At 45.7% G+C, this 13,435-nt stretch overlaps 4 protein-coding genes across 4 annotated transcripts; 1 reads left to right on the top strand and 3 right to left on the bottom strand.

Annotated features, from left to right (window-relative positions):
• MELLADRAFT_65501 (uncharacterized protein) lies at nucleotides 1-2,115 on the top strand (the record flags this gene model as incomplete). The annotated part of the gene is made up of 3 exons (XM_007413283.1): nucleotides 1-592; nucleotides 755-1,368; nucleotides 1,843-2,115. The coding sequence occupies 3 exons, from the start codon at nucleotides 1-3 to the stop codon at nucleotides 2,113-2,115; spliced, it is 1,479 nt and encodes a 492-aa protein (XP_007413345.1).
• A 4,313-nt stretch (nucleotides 2,116-6,428) lies between these two features.
• On the bottom strand, nucleotides 6,429-7,943 carry MELLADRAFT_90099 (uncharacterized protein; the record flags this gene model as incomplete). The annotated part of the gene is made up of 6 exons (XM_007413119.1): nucleotides 6,429-7,010; nucleotides 7,098-7,280; nucleotides 7,348-7,482; nucleotides 7,570-7,632; nucleotides 7,700-7,747; nucleotides 7,830-7,943. 6 exons carry the CDS (start codon nucleotides 7,941-7,943, stop codon nucleotides 6,429-6,431), a joined length of 1,125 nt encoding a protein of 374 aa, XP_007413181.1.
• A 1,423-nt stretch (nucleotides 7,944-9,366) lies between these two features.
• MELLADRAFT_90098 (uncharacterized protein) lies at nucleotides 9,367-9,905 on the bottom strand (the record flags this gene model as incomplete). The annotated part of the gene is made up of 4 exons (XM_007413118.1): nucleotides 9,367-9,493; nucleotides 9,586-9,659; nucleotides 9,724-9,779; nucleotides 9,896-9,905. The coding sequence occupies 4 exons, from the start codon at nucleotides 9,903-9,905 to the stop codon at nucleotides 9,367-9,369; spliced, it is 267 nt and encodes an 88-aa protein (XP_007413180.1).
• A 1,223-nt stretch (nucleotides 9,906-11,128) lies between these two features.
• MELLADRAFT_78540 (uncharacterized protein) lies at nucleotides 11,129-13,285 on the bottom strand (the record flags this gene model as incomplete). The annotated part of the gene is made up of 7 exons (XM_007413117.1): nucleotides 11,129-11,904; nucleotides 11,978-12,109; nucleotides 12,208-12,243; nucleotides 12,330-12,356; nucleotides 12,439-12,591; nucleotides 12,678-12,737; nucleotides 12,849-13,285. The coding sequence occupies 7 exons, from the start codon at nucleotides 13,030-13,032 to the stop codon at nucleotides 11,129-11,131; spliced, it is 1,368 nt and encodes a 455-aa protein (XP_007413179.1).
• Nucleotides 13,286-13,435: the final 150 nt, after the last annotated feature.

Genomic DNA, 13,435 nt, shown 5'->3' with positions numbered 1-13,435 from the left:
ATGTCCAACCCCAAAGATATTGATCAGTTCGACACTCAAATCAAGAGAACTAGCGATAGATTGCGTGGGGGTTCCAATTCACCTCCTGAGATACAGGACAAGGACGCCAGCCCTGACGACAGCACGCCTCAAACCAACACCGGAACAGCTCCTACTTCCTCCACCAACGGGGCGTCAGGCCAAGGGCGCAAAGGAAAAACCACCGGAAAGAAAGGTCCCTCGCCATCGGGAGCCTTGAAGGACGCAAACCCCGGGACCAGCTCAGCTCCTAATGCTGGTAGCACCCAATTGTCGCAAACGGCAACCGTAGGCAACGCCGGAGGAGGCAGCAGTTCAGACCCACCTTCCGCTCCAGGAACCCTAGCCTCAGGAGGTGTGGCACCCGAACCACCTAAAGGGACGTCCGCTGGCGCTCAGGCGAGCGCTCCAGGTGCGCAAGGCAGCAACTTGGCACCTAATCCACAGCCTCCAACCCAAGTGTCAAACACTACGCAGGCACCAAGCATTCAAGCGGTCACGGCTGCGACTGCTACACCCTCCGCTCTGATTGCACCTGAGATCGTGAATAAAACTGTGATGAGCAATGCACAATGTAAGCGTCGAGCTCCTTTACCCACTAGTTGATGCCGCTTGATGCGAAGCCACTCGATGTGATGCCATGCCTATAACGTGATGCCTCCTCATGAGACGGCGCGCAGACGTTTTGCAGGACAGTACTAACCTTGGGTCCGTCCAAATCTGGTGATACATGTAGTGACCGGAACTACTAGCCAAGCCGTTCAAGCCAAGTTTATGGCAGGCACAAACACCATCCTGTCTCGAATCGAAGAGTGTTCACCTGACGCAATCAAATCCTGGTTGCAATCTAAAGGTTATAGCCTGGTCCAAATAGGTCCAAGTGTTACATCAACAGAAGTCAGCAAATCGAATGAGAAAGACAGTCTGGTCACCGATTCACCTACAGGCATCAGGCCCGAACCCTCTAATGACGGCGCTTCGAGTCGACCCGCGAATGCTGCTTCGGCTGCACCCTTGGCTGTGCCAACGCCAAATGCAGTGACCACCGCTCCATCTGCAGAGGCCAACACCACGCCCTCCCAAACAGAGCAGTCTCGTAAACGTCCCATCACGTCGTCCTTGGGACCCTTCGACCTTACCACAGAAGAGGATGATCCAGAGCCCACGAAAACCACCTCCACTAACGTGGTCAAATTCAGCGATGAAGGGATAGAGGCCCATGGTCTCGTCGCCCTCCCGAAATATTTCGCCCCGAAGATGGCTGCCCTTAACGCCTACATCCCCTTAACTGTGTTTAATCCGCAATGGTTAAGACAAGATCTCCTTCAACAATCTATTCGTAGCCGTTCAGTAAAAGAGAAGTTAGCGGACACTTACATCGGGCTCACCGTTCCCCTTGAATGGAAGATGACCTTTGGCGAATGGGTGGTAGCCTTCGATTGCTTCATTGCGTACTTGGAGCATTATAAGTGGACAGAGTTAGCGACTAAGTTCAGGGTTCATAAGGATAACGTCTTCGCTATCAAACGCGAAAACTCCAACTGGCCAGTCGCCTTCAGATACGACCTAGCTGTTCGAACGGCCATCATGACCTTCAGACTCGCAGACGGATCCGTAGCTAACCCCGCTATTCGAGATGCCCGCCTAGAACGTGAGGCGGCACGCGAAACTGAACGCATGAAAGACTTCTTACCAGCCTTTCGGGAGATAAATCCCTATGCCGATGGTGAAATCAAAGCTTCCATCGATCCTATCACCGGGCTTGACAGCGGGACTAACTCCTACGGCGGAAACTCCTTCAATAAGCCAACTGCTCGTTCGCAGAGTTTCTCTAACCACAACAACTTCTCGAGCTTACCTGTCTACGAAGGCCCAGGTGGTTCCTCCTCCAACACCAATGATGATAGAAGAAACGATTATAAGAACCAGCGCTCCAGAAGTCGTCGTGGCAGCTGGAACGGCAGCCGCAACTTCAGAGATCGTAGCCCTCAGAGGCGTCGATTCAATGGCGGAGAAGCTTGGCGTAGAGATAGCGGCCGTGAAGATCGTCGGGGTGATGACAGAGATAACTCCAATGCTGCTGGAAAGGCAAAGTAAGCCTCGAGTTTAACGCTCTCGGTTGTTGTACCTCGCTGTCCCTTTTTCTGTCCTATACGGAGGGAGATACGCACTTTGTATGTGTGCGTCCCAATCCGCCCATGTGTTGCAGCCTGGCAGACCTATGTGTACACCTCCTACTTGTTGGGTTGTTCCCGCCGAAGGTGTTAGGACCTTTATCTACGCCACACTTGTCACTATCTGTCTGGATGCCTATTTAGCGATGATGAAATAAGACATCGCCACTTCTTGGATCAGTATCTAACTTGAGTTTGCCTTCTTGCCTGAATTTAGTGAGAAACGGAGGAGAGTTGCCTCACCTAGAGAGCCTAGTGAGGTTGAGGAGGAAGCGAAGCTTCCAGTCCAAGTCCCTCCAGAGGTCATTCGACCTGACAATTCCGTAGTGAACGCGGATCTCTTGAAAATCTATAGCAACTCAGGTGCTTCCTTCGATCCCAGGTGGCCAGGCGAGAAGGTGACATGCGGTATGGCAATATCCAGGTGGAGACTTTTAGCCAAAGAATGTGGCGTGCAGGAGGAAGCCGAAGATGTGATTGCAGGTTTAATCCATGGATACCACCAAGGTATACCAAACCACACTCTAGGTTTTAGGAGGTGGTTTACACCGGAAAATCACCAGTCTGCGCAGGCGGCGGCAGAGAAAATTCGTAATACGTTAGCGAGGGAACACAAGGAGGGCCGTATCTTCGGTCCATTTACCCACGAGGAAGTCTTTAGGAAGATCGGTTTCTTTCGCTCGAGCCCTATGGGAAGCGTTGTTAATGGGGATGGGTCCTTCAGGGTAATAAATAATATGTCCTACCCAACTGATAACGAACAGACGCCTTCTGTAAACAGTTTTGTGAATAAAAAGGATTTCGAAACTCAATGGGATGACTTTAAGGTCCTGGCAAGATTCTTTCGTACCAAGAAAGGAAGGTTTCTGTTAGCCATTTTCGACTGGGCGAAGGCCTATCGTCAAATTCCGATACATCCTAGTCAATGGCGTTACCTGTTTATAATGGATTTGGAAAACCGTTTGTGGTTAGACTCACGTGTGCAGTTCGGCGGTGTTGCTGGTTGCGGGGTGTTTGGTAGACCCGCGGATTTATGGAAGAAGATTATTCAAATCAAATTCAAGTTGTGCGGAGCGATGCGTTGGGTCGATGATAATCTCTTGATTAAAGACATCGACAATGGGACAACAATTGCCGACGTGGTAGCCTTGAGTAACTCAATGGGCGTAACATCAAACCAAGATAAGGTACATGAGTTCGGCGACGAGCAACGCTATATTGGATTTATTTGGAACGCCGCAGAACGCACCGTGCGATTACCGGCCAAGAAGTTCGAGGAGCGTATGGCACAGCTAAACCATTTCTTAACACCAGGAGAAGCGTTTACTTTCAAAGAAACAGACCAATTTGTAGGGAGACTAGTCCATACAACTTATATAGTGCCAAACTTACGCTGCTATATGCCGTGCCTATACAAGTGGAAGGCAGAGTGGAAGGTGCAGTCAGCAAAGCGGAAAATCCCTGAGGACGTTAGAATCGATCTGACAGAATGGAAGGTTACGTTGGATTCCTTCGAGGCCAGAAGGTTTGTACCTGACGTTGACACTTCTGATGTGGGGTGGGTTGGCGATGCCGCGACATCCTTTGGGATTGGAATTTTCGTCGGTAACCGCTGAGCCCAATTTAAATTCAAAGCGGGCTGGAAAACTCACCTAAGGTTGTCAGAGAAGGGCGGTATAGCTTGGGCCGAGACCGCCACGATACGTCTAGGTTTGATGGTAGTCAGCAAACTTCATAGAGTCGAAGGAAAGAAGTTTAAAGTACTGACTGATAACACTACATCCGAATATGTGGTATTGAAACATCGTTCTCGAGATCGGGCGGTAAACGAAGAATGGAAGAAAATCCAGCGTCTGATGGTAGAACTGCACTGTGACATAGTGGCTGAGAGAGTGGCGTCGGCCAACAATGACGCCGACGAGCTGTCAAGAGGGATTGGGAAGATTCTTCCCCGGGAGGATGCAGTTGAGATTGAGGTCCCGATCGACTTAGAACCTGTATTGAAACAAGTGTTTCAGAAACAGTCCGTGGCCACAAATTTACCCGATCGGTTGAAATGAAATACATTGATTGTCTCTACGTACCAGAGAATCCCTTTGCCCGTGACGCTCTCTGCCGTGCGAGTAGTGCTCCCAAAGACTTCGCATCCTCCTCTGTTTCTACAGTCCTTTCCTTGCGTATTCCGTTCTTTCCTGTTCACGTCTTCAAATCAGTATAAATGGAGTTTCTAAGGGGGAGAACCGAGACAGTAACCTACGACCCGGTGAAAGCCTACATCCTTTATGGCAGCTGGGCAACAACCACGATTAAGCACTATAACGCGGGTGTGTCGAAGCTGGTTACCTTCGCAGAAACCTTTGGCTTAAACCGGGAAGCACTCCTACCAATCCGTCCGGAGTATTTATATCAGTTCGTTCTGTGGGCTGGTCCTAAAATACCTGGTGACTTATCGGACTCAGCAACGACACCGATCAAGTCGACTACGATCCGTACTTACCTGTCTGGAATCAAAGCGTGGCATCTGTACCACGACTGCCACTACCCACACGAAGCAACACCGAGGGTGGAATTGCTACTGACGACCGCCAAGAAATTGGACCTCGCTGGACGTGAGAAAGTTCCGAAAGATCCCGTCCTAGTCGCTCATATCTTCACGCTCTTAGAAGCTCTGACTGGAAGCAACTTGGAGAATCAGGTGGCCTACACGGTGGCCCTCGTTGCGTTCTGGGGCATGGCTCGCCTAGGAGAGCTTCTCAAACGCCCAAATACGTCTGACCAAGTGAGGGTTAAGGATATAGTCTGGGATCCAAAGGGCGAATACGCAACGATCCGGATTAGAGCAGCCAAGACAGCGGCAGTTGGAGAGGTCCAAGAAATTCACTTACGAAAGCAAACTTCTCTACTGGACCCTGTTAGCGCCCTCCGCCGCCTGATCGACTGCACTCAGGCTACCGAGGATGACGCTCTCTTCTCCTACCCAGTCGGCAAAAACAAATCTCGCCGAACCCTCACTAAGCCTAGAGGACAAGCTATCTTTTCTCTGGTCTGGAAGTCTTCGACGGAGTCAAAGCTCACGGGTCATTCCTTTCGTGTGGGTGGCGCCTCCCTGCGTTGGAACCTGGGGGTTTGCATCGAGGACATCGTCGCAATCGGCCGCTGGCGATCGAAGGCGTATCAGCTCTATCTGAGGAAATACAGCGACCGAGAGTTGGAGGAGACTCGCCTGTTACTAGAACAACTTCGTATTACGTAATGAATGCGACTTGCCTATTTGTCCCTGAGTGTCTTGTTTGGGGTCTTGGACTCGACCCGGCCCATAGTAGATGGGGTTTCTCAGGCTCAGGCCTATGGCCCGAGTCGAGGGGAAGAGCTCCCCCATCTACCCGGCCCGGTAGTCCTACCCCCCTTAGCCACCACCGGCTAAGGGGCCCCCCCCAAACAACCTAGAGTTTCCGTCAAACGAGACTTTGGGTTAGTCTAGGACAAACTGAGGCTTGACAAAATATAGACTGATGACATGAAATGTCCTTACCCACACAACCCCCGTGTGACACCCAACCCGAGAGATTACCATATGAGAGAAGAAGTGGATTTGATGAAATACTGGTGCTTGCAAACTCTGGGGCCTCAAGTTCGCCCCGATCCCGAGTTTCAGTGGACTCTGGCCCCGAAGGACCTGTATAATTCGAACTCCTGCGATCTGAACGGGGATCTCGAGGGGCGGGCGGGGTCGGGGCAAGTCTTACATTTCCCGCGCTCCGGGCGTCGAGAAAGAAGTGAGGGTTGCCCAACCACCAGCTTTGGGGATCTTTGAACTCATCTTTCCTTCTTTGCTCAACCTCATCCCTTCTAGTTCAAGAATGTCTTGGGCATCGGAATTAAATTCAGATGCCCAAACTGCGTAGCACATCTTATACAAAAGCAGATGCGATAAAATCTGATAAAATGCTTATCATCAAAATCAGTAATGTCTGATTGAGTAAAGTGAATATATTAATTTAGACAAGTCTCAGGCTGTCTCAAACGACCGCAAGTTACGATGTCAAGAAAGTGATAAGCAAAAAGATTACTACATGAATGAAAAAGAAACATAATCAAGATGATGGTAATGATAGCTTGGAACGAAAAGTTGCACACAGCATTGCAGATATTTGGTACGTACAGGAAGGGATCATACGCAACTAACATTCGCATTGTCGAGAGGGAAATAGAAGCACGAGAATCTATTGAGATTGATCAACAGGATTGATGAAGTGGGTCCATTAAAGCATCATTATCCAAAAGACTTTCTCTATCCAACATACTTTCACCATCTCCGGCTAAAACACCCGGTCTTTCACAAAGTTGTGAAAGGAAATCTAATGTGTCCATCATCTCCAATCCTGGTGGTCGACGAACTTGACCATGTCTTGTACTTCGGACTGGACCTGTTGAGTCCGTTGGTGGTGGTTGTAGTACACTTTCAAGTTGATCAGGAAAATATGAATGTTCATCCAACATTCCACCAAAAGGAGGTACAACATATCGTGGACCGTAACTAAAGTTAACAAACTCATGAGATATTGGACTTGTGAAGTAAGTCTCGTCTTCCGAAGCTATCATATCAGCGGAGCTAGATGGAGTCGGAAGATTTTCGACAGTCGTCGGGGTTACCAAAGAATGTGATAGCCCAGGAGTTATCAAGCTGGTGAGATGACCCGGTGACTTGAATGGGGTTCGAGGAGACCAGGCCTTGGATCGACGGTTCTGTGTAGGTTCGCCTCTTAGCGGCGATTCCCCCAACGATGACAAATCCACGCGCGGAACTTCTGGGATCCCCTTCTACATTATCAAACAATTGTGACGCTCGGAAAGGAGTTAGTCAGTTATAGACGAATAGTAAAAGTAGGGGAATAAATGACTAACCGGCATCACTTCTTCGGTTGGTATTTTTGACTCAACCTCGACTTGCTTGCCAGAGTTACGCCAATTTGAAAGCTCGCGAATCTTTCGTCCCAGTTTGAAGCTAGGCATAACACGTTGATGAGATGTTGAACCCTGGGGTGGGACATCTGTCGCTTCCTCGGGTGATAAAGGCATGCTCGGAAACTTTGAATAAGCATAGTAGGGTATCAGTAAAGGCAGAGTAAGAGGTGAGCAAAGACGGTCGACTAACAGCACTACTAGGCCTCATGTAGGGAGTCAAGAAGACGGCTTCATTGGCCTCCTCATCGGAATATTGGTGTATTATGCGCTGAGAGAAGTTCTGGTTAATTGGAAACCCAGCTGGCTCTCTGATAGGGACCTTGCTCTGAAAGAGGGCAAAGATGCCAACAATGAGAACGACTTTAAGGTCAGAACTAATTGTTGAATATAAATGAAAGAAGAATATACATACGGATCTTTGTGCATTGAATACCTTCAGGGTAGATGACATAGGGTAACCTAGAACAGGTGTTGCCTATCCAAATCAATACAGAATGATTCAGACAAGTGTATTGTTTCAGAAGCAAAAGGTAAACGCTTACATCCACTTCATCCATGCCCCATGGACCTGCCTTGAACTCCTGTTCGACCTAAGGATGAAAAGAGAAAATAGATTGGCCTTCTTAGAACGGCTGAAACTGTAAGACAGTCACGAATGGAGTTCAAGCTCACCTCAGTGTTAGACGGTCCTGCTTTTGCATTGGTTCTTCGAGACTTTGAAGCTAGCTTGCCCAAAGCTGAGGCGAGTTTGGCACGAGTAGTGGATTGAGTAGTTGACTGATTCATTTTGCAATCGGATTGAAAATAGGGGTAAGTATAAGTATTGGTATTTGGAACTATCAAAAGTTTGGAAAAGTGGGAGAATTCCGAGAAATAAGCGGGCAGTTTGTTTAGTTGTAAGTGTGTGCGTTGTGTTAAGAGAGGATTGATGAGAAGCGCACTCAGTGATGGCAGCGAGAAGGGCTCTATTTATATGATTCACGATGAGATTGGCTGATGGACTGATGAGCCCCACATTCCTCGCAATTCAGCAATTCGGATCAGCAGTGGCCAAATGTTGACATATGGTCATGTTACGAATTATAGATGTTCATGATACAGCGTATTTATCTATTGAGGTCATCTTTTCCGCCTTGATCGAGCGTCCCATGGCATAAGGTACGAGCGTTTCAAGAAGGCACAATCAATCTCTTATCCTCTCCTTCCTGAATGCTGTTGTTGATTATTCCTGCTCAAGAGTATCGAACATGAGCCTTCTGACTGAATCATTTCCCCGGCCTGTGCACAGACTTTTCGAATCTGAGTTTTCATTTCCGGTGAAGATCAAAAAGGCCTAAGGATGTAATCTCTTGCGAGTCTAAGCATATCTGGCCGGTCGTCGATCAAATTGCTCGTGCGGAATGCCCTAACACTTCAACCAGCGGCGTGATTCTGAGGATGTCTCTTGAAGTGAATGATCCGGTCAATTATGAAATCAGGATTATCTATTTAGGTATTATGCGGTAGGAGAGATGCTCGAAAAGTGAGAATATGCATCTTTCTGAAGGTTCTTGAATCACACGTGCTATTGCAACGCAAAAAGACTCTAGCATTAGATACTTCCCAAGATGATTTCTTGAGTCTCATACCTGACAATCAGTTTACTTGGACCAGATGAAACTCGCTGTATCGAACCAAGCACTCGAGTTACACTGCAGCTGAATGTATCTGTGATTAGATGTGCTGGGATCCTCAGTGTGAGGACCTTTCAGGCTTGAAAATGTGCGCTTCAGTCTATTTGCACCGGTCATAAAGAAATTGGACGTGATCCTGCTCAAGGTCAAGAGTAACTGATTCCTCAAGATACCACTTGAATGAGTGATAAGTAATCAAAAGGGCCAGAAAACGAAAGCAAACCCAAAAAGAAAATCAAAGACATCTGGAATATCCATTGGTAATGGCACATCTTGATCTGGTTCCCACCTCAGCACCCAACTCTGGAGATTGGAATCGGATAAATTGAAGGCATCTTTGCAGACAGAAGATGAGAATTTGAATAACATAGTCGCATGGGAGTATTTTAAGAGGAACTATAGGCCTCTGAAAAAGCATAGGTCGAAATGAAATAAAGAGTCACAAGTGTGAATGCAATTCGAGAACGAGTTGATGACATTCGGTCAAGAGATGAGCTACGAGTTCACGTTCGAAAAAGGAGCGAAGCGAGAAGGAATCAAGAGCAACAGCTTTTTTGGCCGGCAACCGCAGGCTCCTGGTTCTCAGCCTTTTTACACGCACAGTTGGCGCATTTACAGGTACCAGGTGGACAAACGCATTTCTTGGCGCTTACTTCTGGGTCACTGATTTGCGAAGAGAAGACGAAAATCAGTGGATATAAGGTTGGCAAACCGCGAGATAACCGAAGTTGATGAATAGAGGATTCGATACTGACTCGGTGGTTGAAGGGCAAGCACAACCAGTTTCTTTGTTACAAGAACATCCGGCAAGGTTTCCATCGGAGCAAGGCTATAACAATTCAATCATGAGAATCATGTGATCGACTTTGGAGTGATATAAAGATGAGACTTACGGCGCAACAGCAGGCACGGGTTTCGCCACTCTCGAGCTTGACATCTGGGCAACCACCTAGAGAAATGTGATAATGTAACCAATTCAAGAGATCAGTTCAAAAGCCGATATAGGCTTTGTGAGAGGAAGAGGTAAGAAGGTAAAGGGGGATGGAAATATGAGGAAAGGTTTACAGGAAGGCATGATAATGTGATGGATGAATGTAAAGATTAGTCGAAGTATCGATGATTTTGATGGTCAACAGGATGGTAAAGAGCAGATAGCGGATGGTTTATAAACTGAGACATGATGATTTGATTGAGTTATCACTGATCAACTTTCCAAGCAACCGAGACTTTCATTTCCGGTTATGCGAATAAATTTCTATCGCTCGGCTTTCATTTCGTTACCTTGAGCTTATAAATCCATGATGTCAATTAACTTACTGAGGATTATTATCAAATGGATCGGTTTGAAAGGTTTTACGGAATTTAAACAGAATTGGCTGATTCCACTCTTTCAATTCATCCATGATTTGGTGGGGAATTGATTTCGCGTGTGCCGCACAGCGAATCAGGCTTATCAACAAAAGTAGAATTGTGATTGATGGATAATCCCGAATGTTTCCTTACTTTTGCCATCTGCACTTTACTCTGGAAAATATAATGTCAATCGCAACGGTGGTAAAGCGATATATACATCAATCAAATTGATCATTTTGACAAAACAACTCATGGTTACTTACCAGGTTAAATCAATCGATTCAATCTTGTGCACGAAGATGACCTTACACAAGTCTTAAGACACACACCATCCAATCCAGTAATGTTTGACGAATCGAAAAGATCTTTCCATGAGGAAAACAAACCTGAATCACAACCAGATGATTGCAACTGGCCGTGGCCGAAGGAACGACGTCATGGGTGAGTTCCATCGAGACCCGAGATGCGGTGGATGAGACCGAGTGAGAGCGTAGGACCGGGGGAAAACTCGGCCCCTCGGGAGAGAGCACAAACTGTGAAAATCCTCATCCTCACGGTTCTGCACGCATTACTCGCTCATACACCTCAAAAGTTCAAAGTCACAAATCTCAAAGATTTGAGCTGAAAGCACTTCTAACAGGGTAATCTACATATATGATTTCAAAAACCCGTCCCTCCCGCCCTACATAGGGAAGATGCTCTAGTATATTATATCAACATTTTGAATAGTAAAGCAAAGTAGAAACAAAGCCGAAAAGGAATAAGTGAGAAAGTGAGAAACAGCGGGGAAACAAAGAACTCTTGGGCAAGCAAGAAAAGTTCCTCGGGCCACCAACCCACGGTCACCCCGCCCGCGAAGGTCTTTCTCAGAATCTGAAGAAACAAGACTGGATAATACAAAGATATGTCCACGTATCGAAAAAACATTACAAGATTTCATAGCTTTTAGTTAGCAGGAGGAGAGCTTCTCAAGACCTTGAAGATCTGTTTGATGACCTTTTGAGGAACATGTTTACGAATGTTTTCTCGAAGCACCTTTCCACGATCCTGAGCTTTAACTTTATTTGTATCAATCCAAAGCTCTGTCATAAAATGAGATTGTGGTAAACTTGATTTTTGAATGGCTGCAGCTCCTGCGGCATCTTGTTCAAGTTTCTTCATTATCTCTGGATCAGTTTCATGTTTGTTATTGATGGGATTTGTATCAATTTCAGGTCCCTTTCTTTCTTTCAAATCTTCCAACTGATCAGCTTTAGGAGGTTGTGGGGTTGGATCTACTAGCTTTGGAGCCTCATCAACGGGTGAAACTTTTGTTGACTTGGATTTATAAATTCCAAAAAAGTTCAAAATCTTCTTAGAAAACTTTTTCAAGATCTCAATCACCTTTCTCATTTTAGCTTTGAATTGACTTTTAAATCCTTTAATCTCATTGTTTTTAGTCCCTTCAATTGTCTTCACCAGGGGTACTTCATCCTTCATAACCTGAGTTACAGTTGGTGGCGGTGGTGGATTTGATTCGACCTTTGGTGAAGTTTTGATTCCTTTTTTAAGGTTACTTAACTTTCTGCTCATGATCCTGAGATATTCCCCTTTGAGACTATGACCTCCTAATTTTTTAGCCAGCTCCTTCTCCATTGCTGCTATGGATTTAGCGCTCATGGTCCCATCTTCCTGAAATCGACCACCATTAATGGTGACTCGAATACCGTTCCTTGTATAACCTGTTTATAATATGAACTTAATGTGAAATTCTATTTTATGTTTGGAAGATGATATAATCATTTCAAAACTGACCTTCTGGTGATCGACCATCTGGAATCACTTTTCCATCTGGTCTGGTAGAGACTTTCACAGCCACTAAGCCTTCATGTGATTGTTCTAATGGCTGTACGTCAGATACGAATTCACTTGGTGCATCATAGAAGACTGTGATGTAAAGGCTGGATTAGTATTGTTTACATCATGAGATCATCTCAATGAAGATAACCAAGATCGAAGTATGTTAAATTTGAAAGTACACTCACCATCTTCTGCATCTGAATCCGACGCATGATTTAAACCTGTTCAATACCACAAAGATCAGGTTCCCGATAACTCCTAGTTGGGTTTGGATTAATCATATAGATTTCATGGAAAGAAATCTGACCTTGGGAATTATCTGCATTATGAGAAACTACAGAAATCTCTGTTAGAATTGTTTCAATAGAAAGATGGGTAGTACGGTCAAAAATTATGATCAATGCAATTGTGCTCACCATCTGAAGTTTGAGGCACTTTGCCTGATTCAGATTTGGGATTGTAAAAACTCTTGACGGATTTGACGTGACCATTACCAATAATTTCAGCAGATTTTTCCAAGTGTTGTTCTGGAAGATCGGCTGTGAATCTAAGCTCGCTGATATGGGCACCTTTTGAACATTGTTTTTGAAGGGCAATTTTGTATGAGATATGGTGTACAAGTCATTTTTGAAAACATGAGAATGTTTTCACTGACCTTGATCACTCGGTTTGAAACCATTTTCGATTTTGGTTGAGATACGGCCTAGTGCAGCATCTATACACAAACATCAGAAGTCAGCTTCAGACCAATTACAGTACCTTTGATGATTTCTCATAGGATCGAGTTTTACTACTCAAGTGAATTGTAAATGAAGGATTCACTTACTGTTTAGCGCAGGTTTACTTGAGCTTGTCAATTTAGATCCACGTGCAGCTTCAGTGGTTAGATCTCCGAGTATGGATGGAGTAGGTGTTGGAAGTGCCCCGTATTTCAAACTTAAAAGTGAAAGCGTCCAAAATAACACTTGAAAACTTGTACCTCCAACCCTTCGCGCTTTAAGTGGAAGCATAAGGGCTAATGAAAAAATCGAGGCTTGAAAATCGAATCCAATGGTTCTTGGTATGTTTCGCGGAGCGCCGGTGGTGTTGGTATGTTGGCAAAAGTAGCAACTGTAATTTTCAAAACTTAAACTTGAGGTGCTATATGCGTGGTTTTGAGTCAAAAGACGAAGTAGAAAAAATGTCCGCGTTCGGGGGAATTACTGATTCAGACCAAAAATTGTCTAGGGAGTGTTCTTGTTGAAAAAGAGACTGAAGATTGGAATAAGAGTTGTATAGAAAAGAAATTGATTGTCCTCCGCCGGAGCCTGATTGAATTCAAAAGAATGCGTTAAGGTAGGGTGATCTTGAAATATGTCAAAGAAAGTGAAAAATAAAATAAATATATCAAAATGATAATCCAAACAACTCAGC

This window comes from Melampsora larici-populina, assembly GCF_000204055.1.
Source record: "Melampsora larici-populina 98AG31 unplaced genomic scaffold MELLAscaffold_35, whole genome shotgun sequence".
NCBI classification, from domain to species: Eukaryota; Fungi; Basidiomycota; class Pucciniomycetes; order Pucciniales; family Melampsoraceae; genus Melampsora; species Melampsora laricis-populina.
This window is presented reverse-complemented; position numbering and strand designations above follow the sequence as displayed.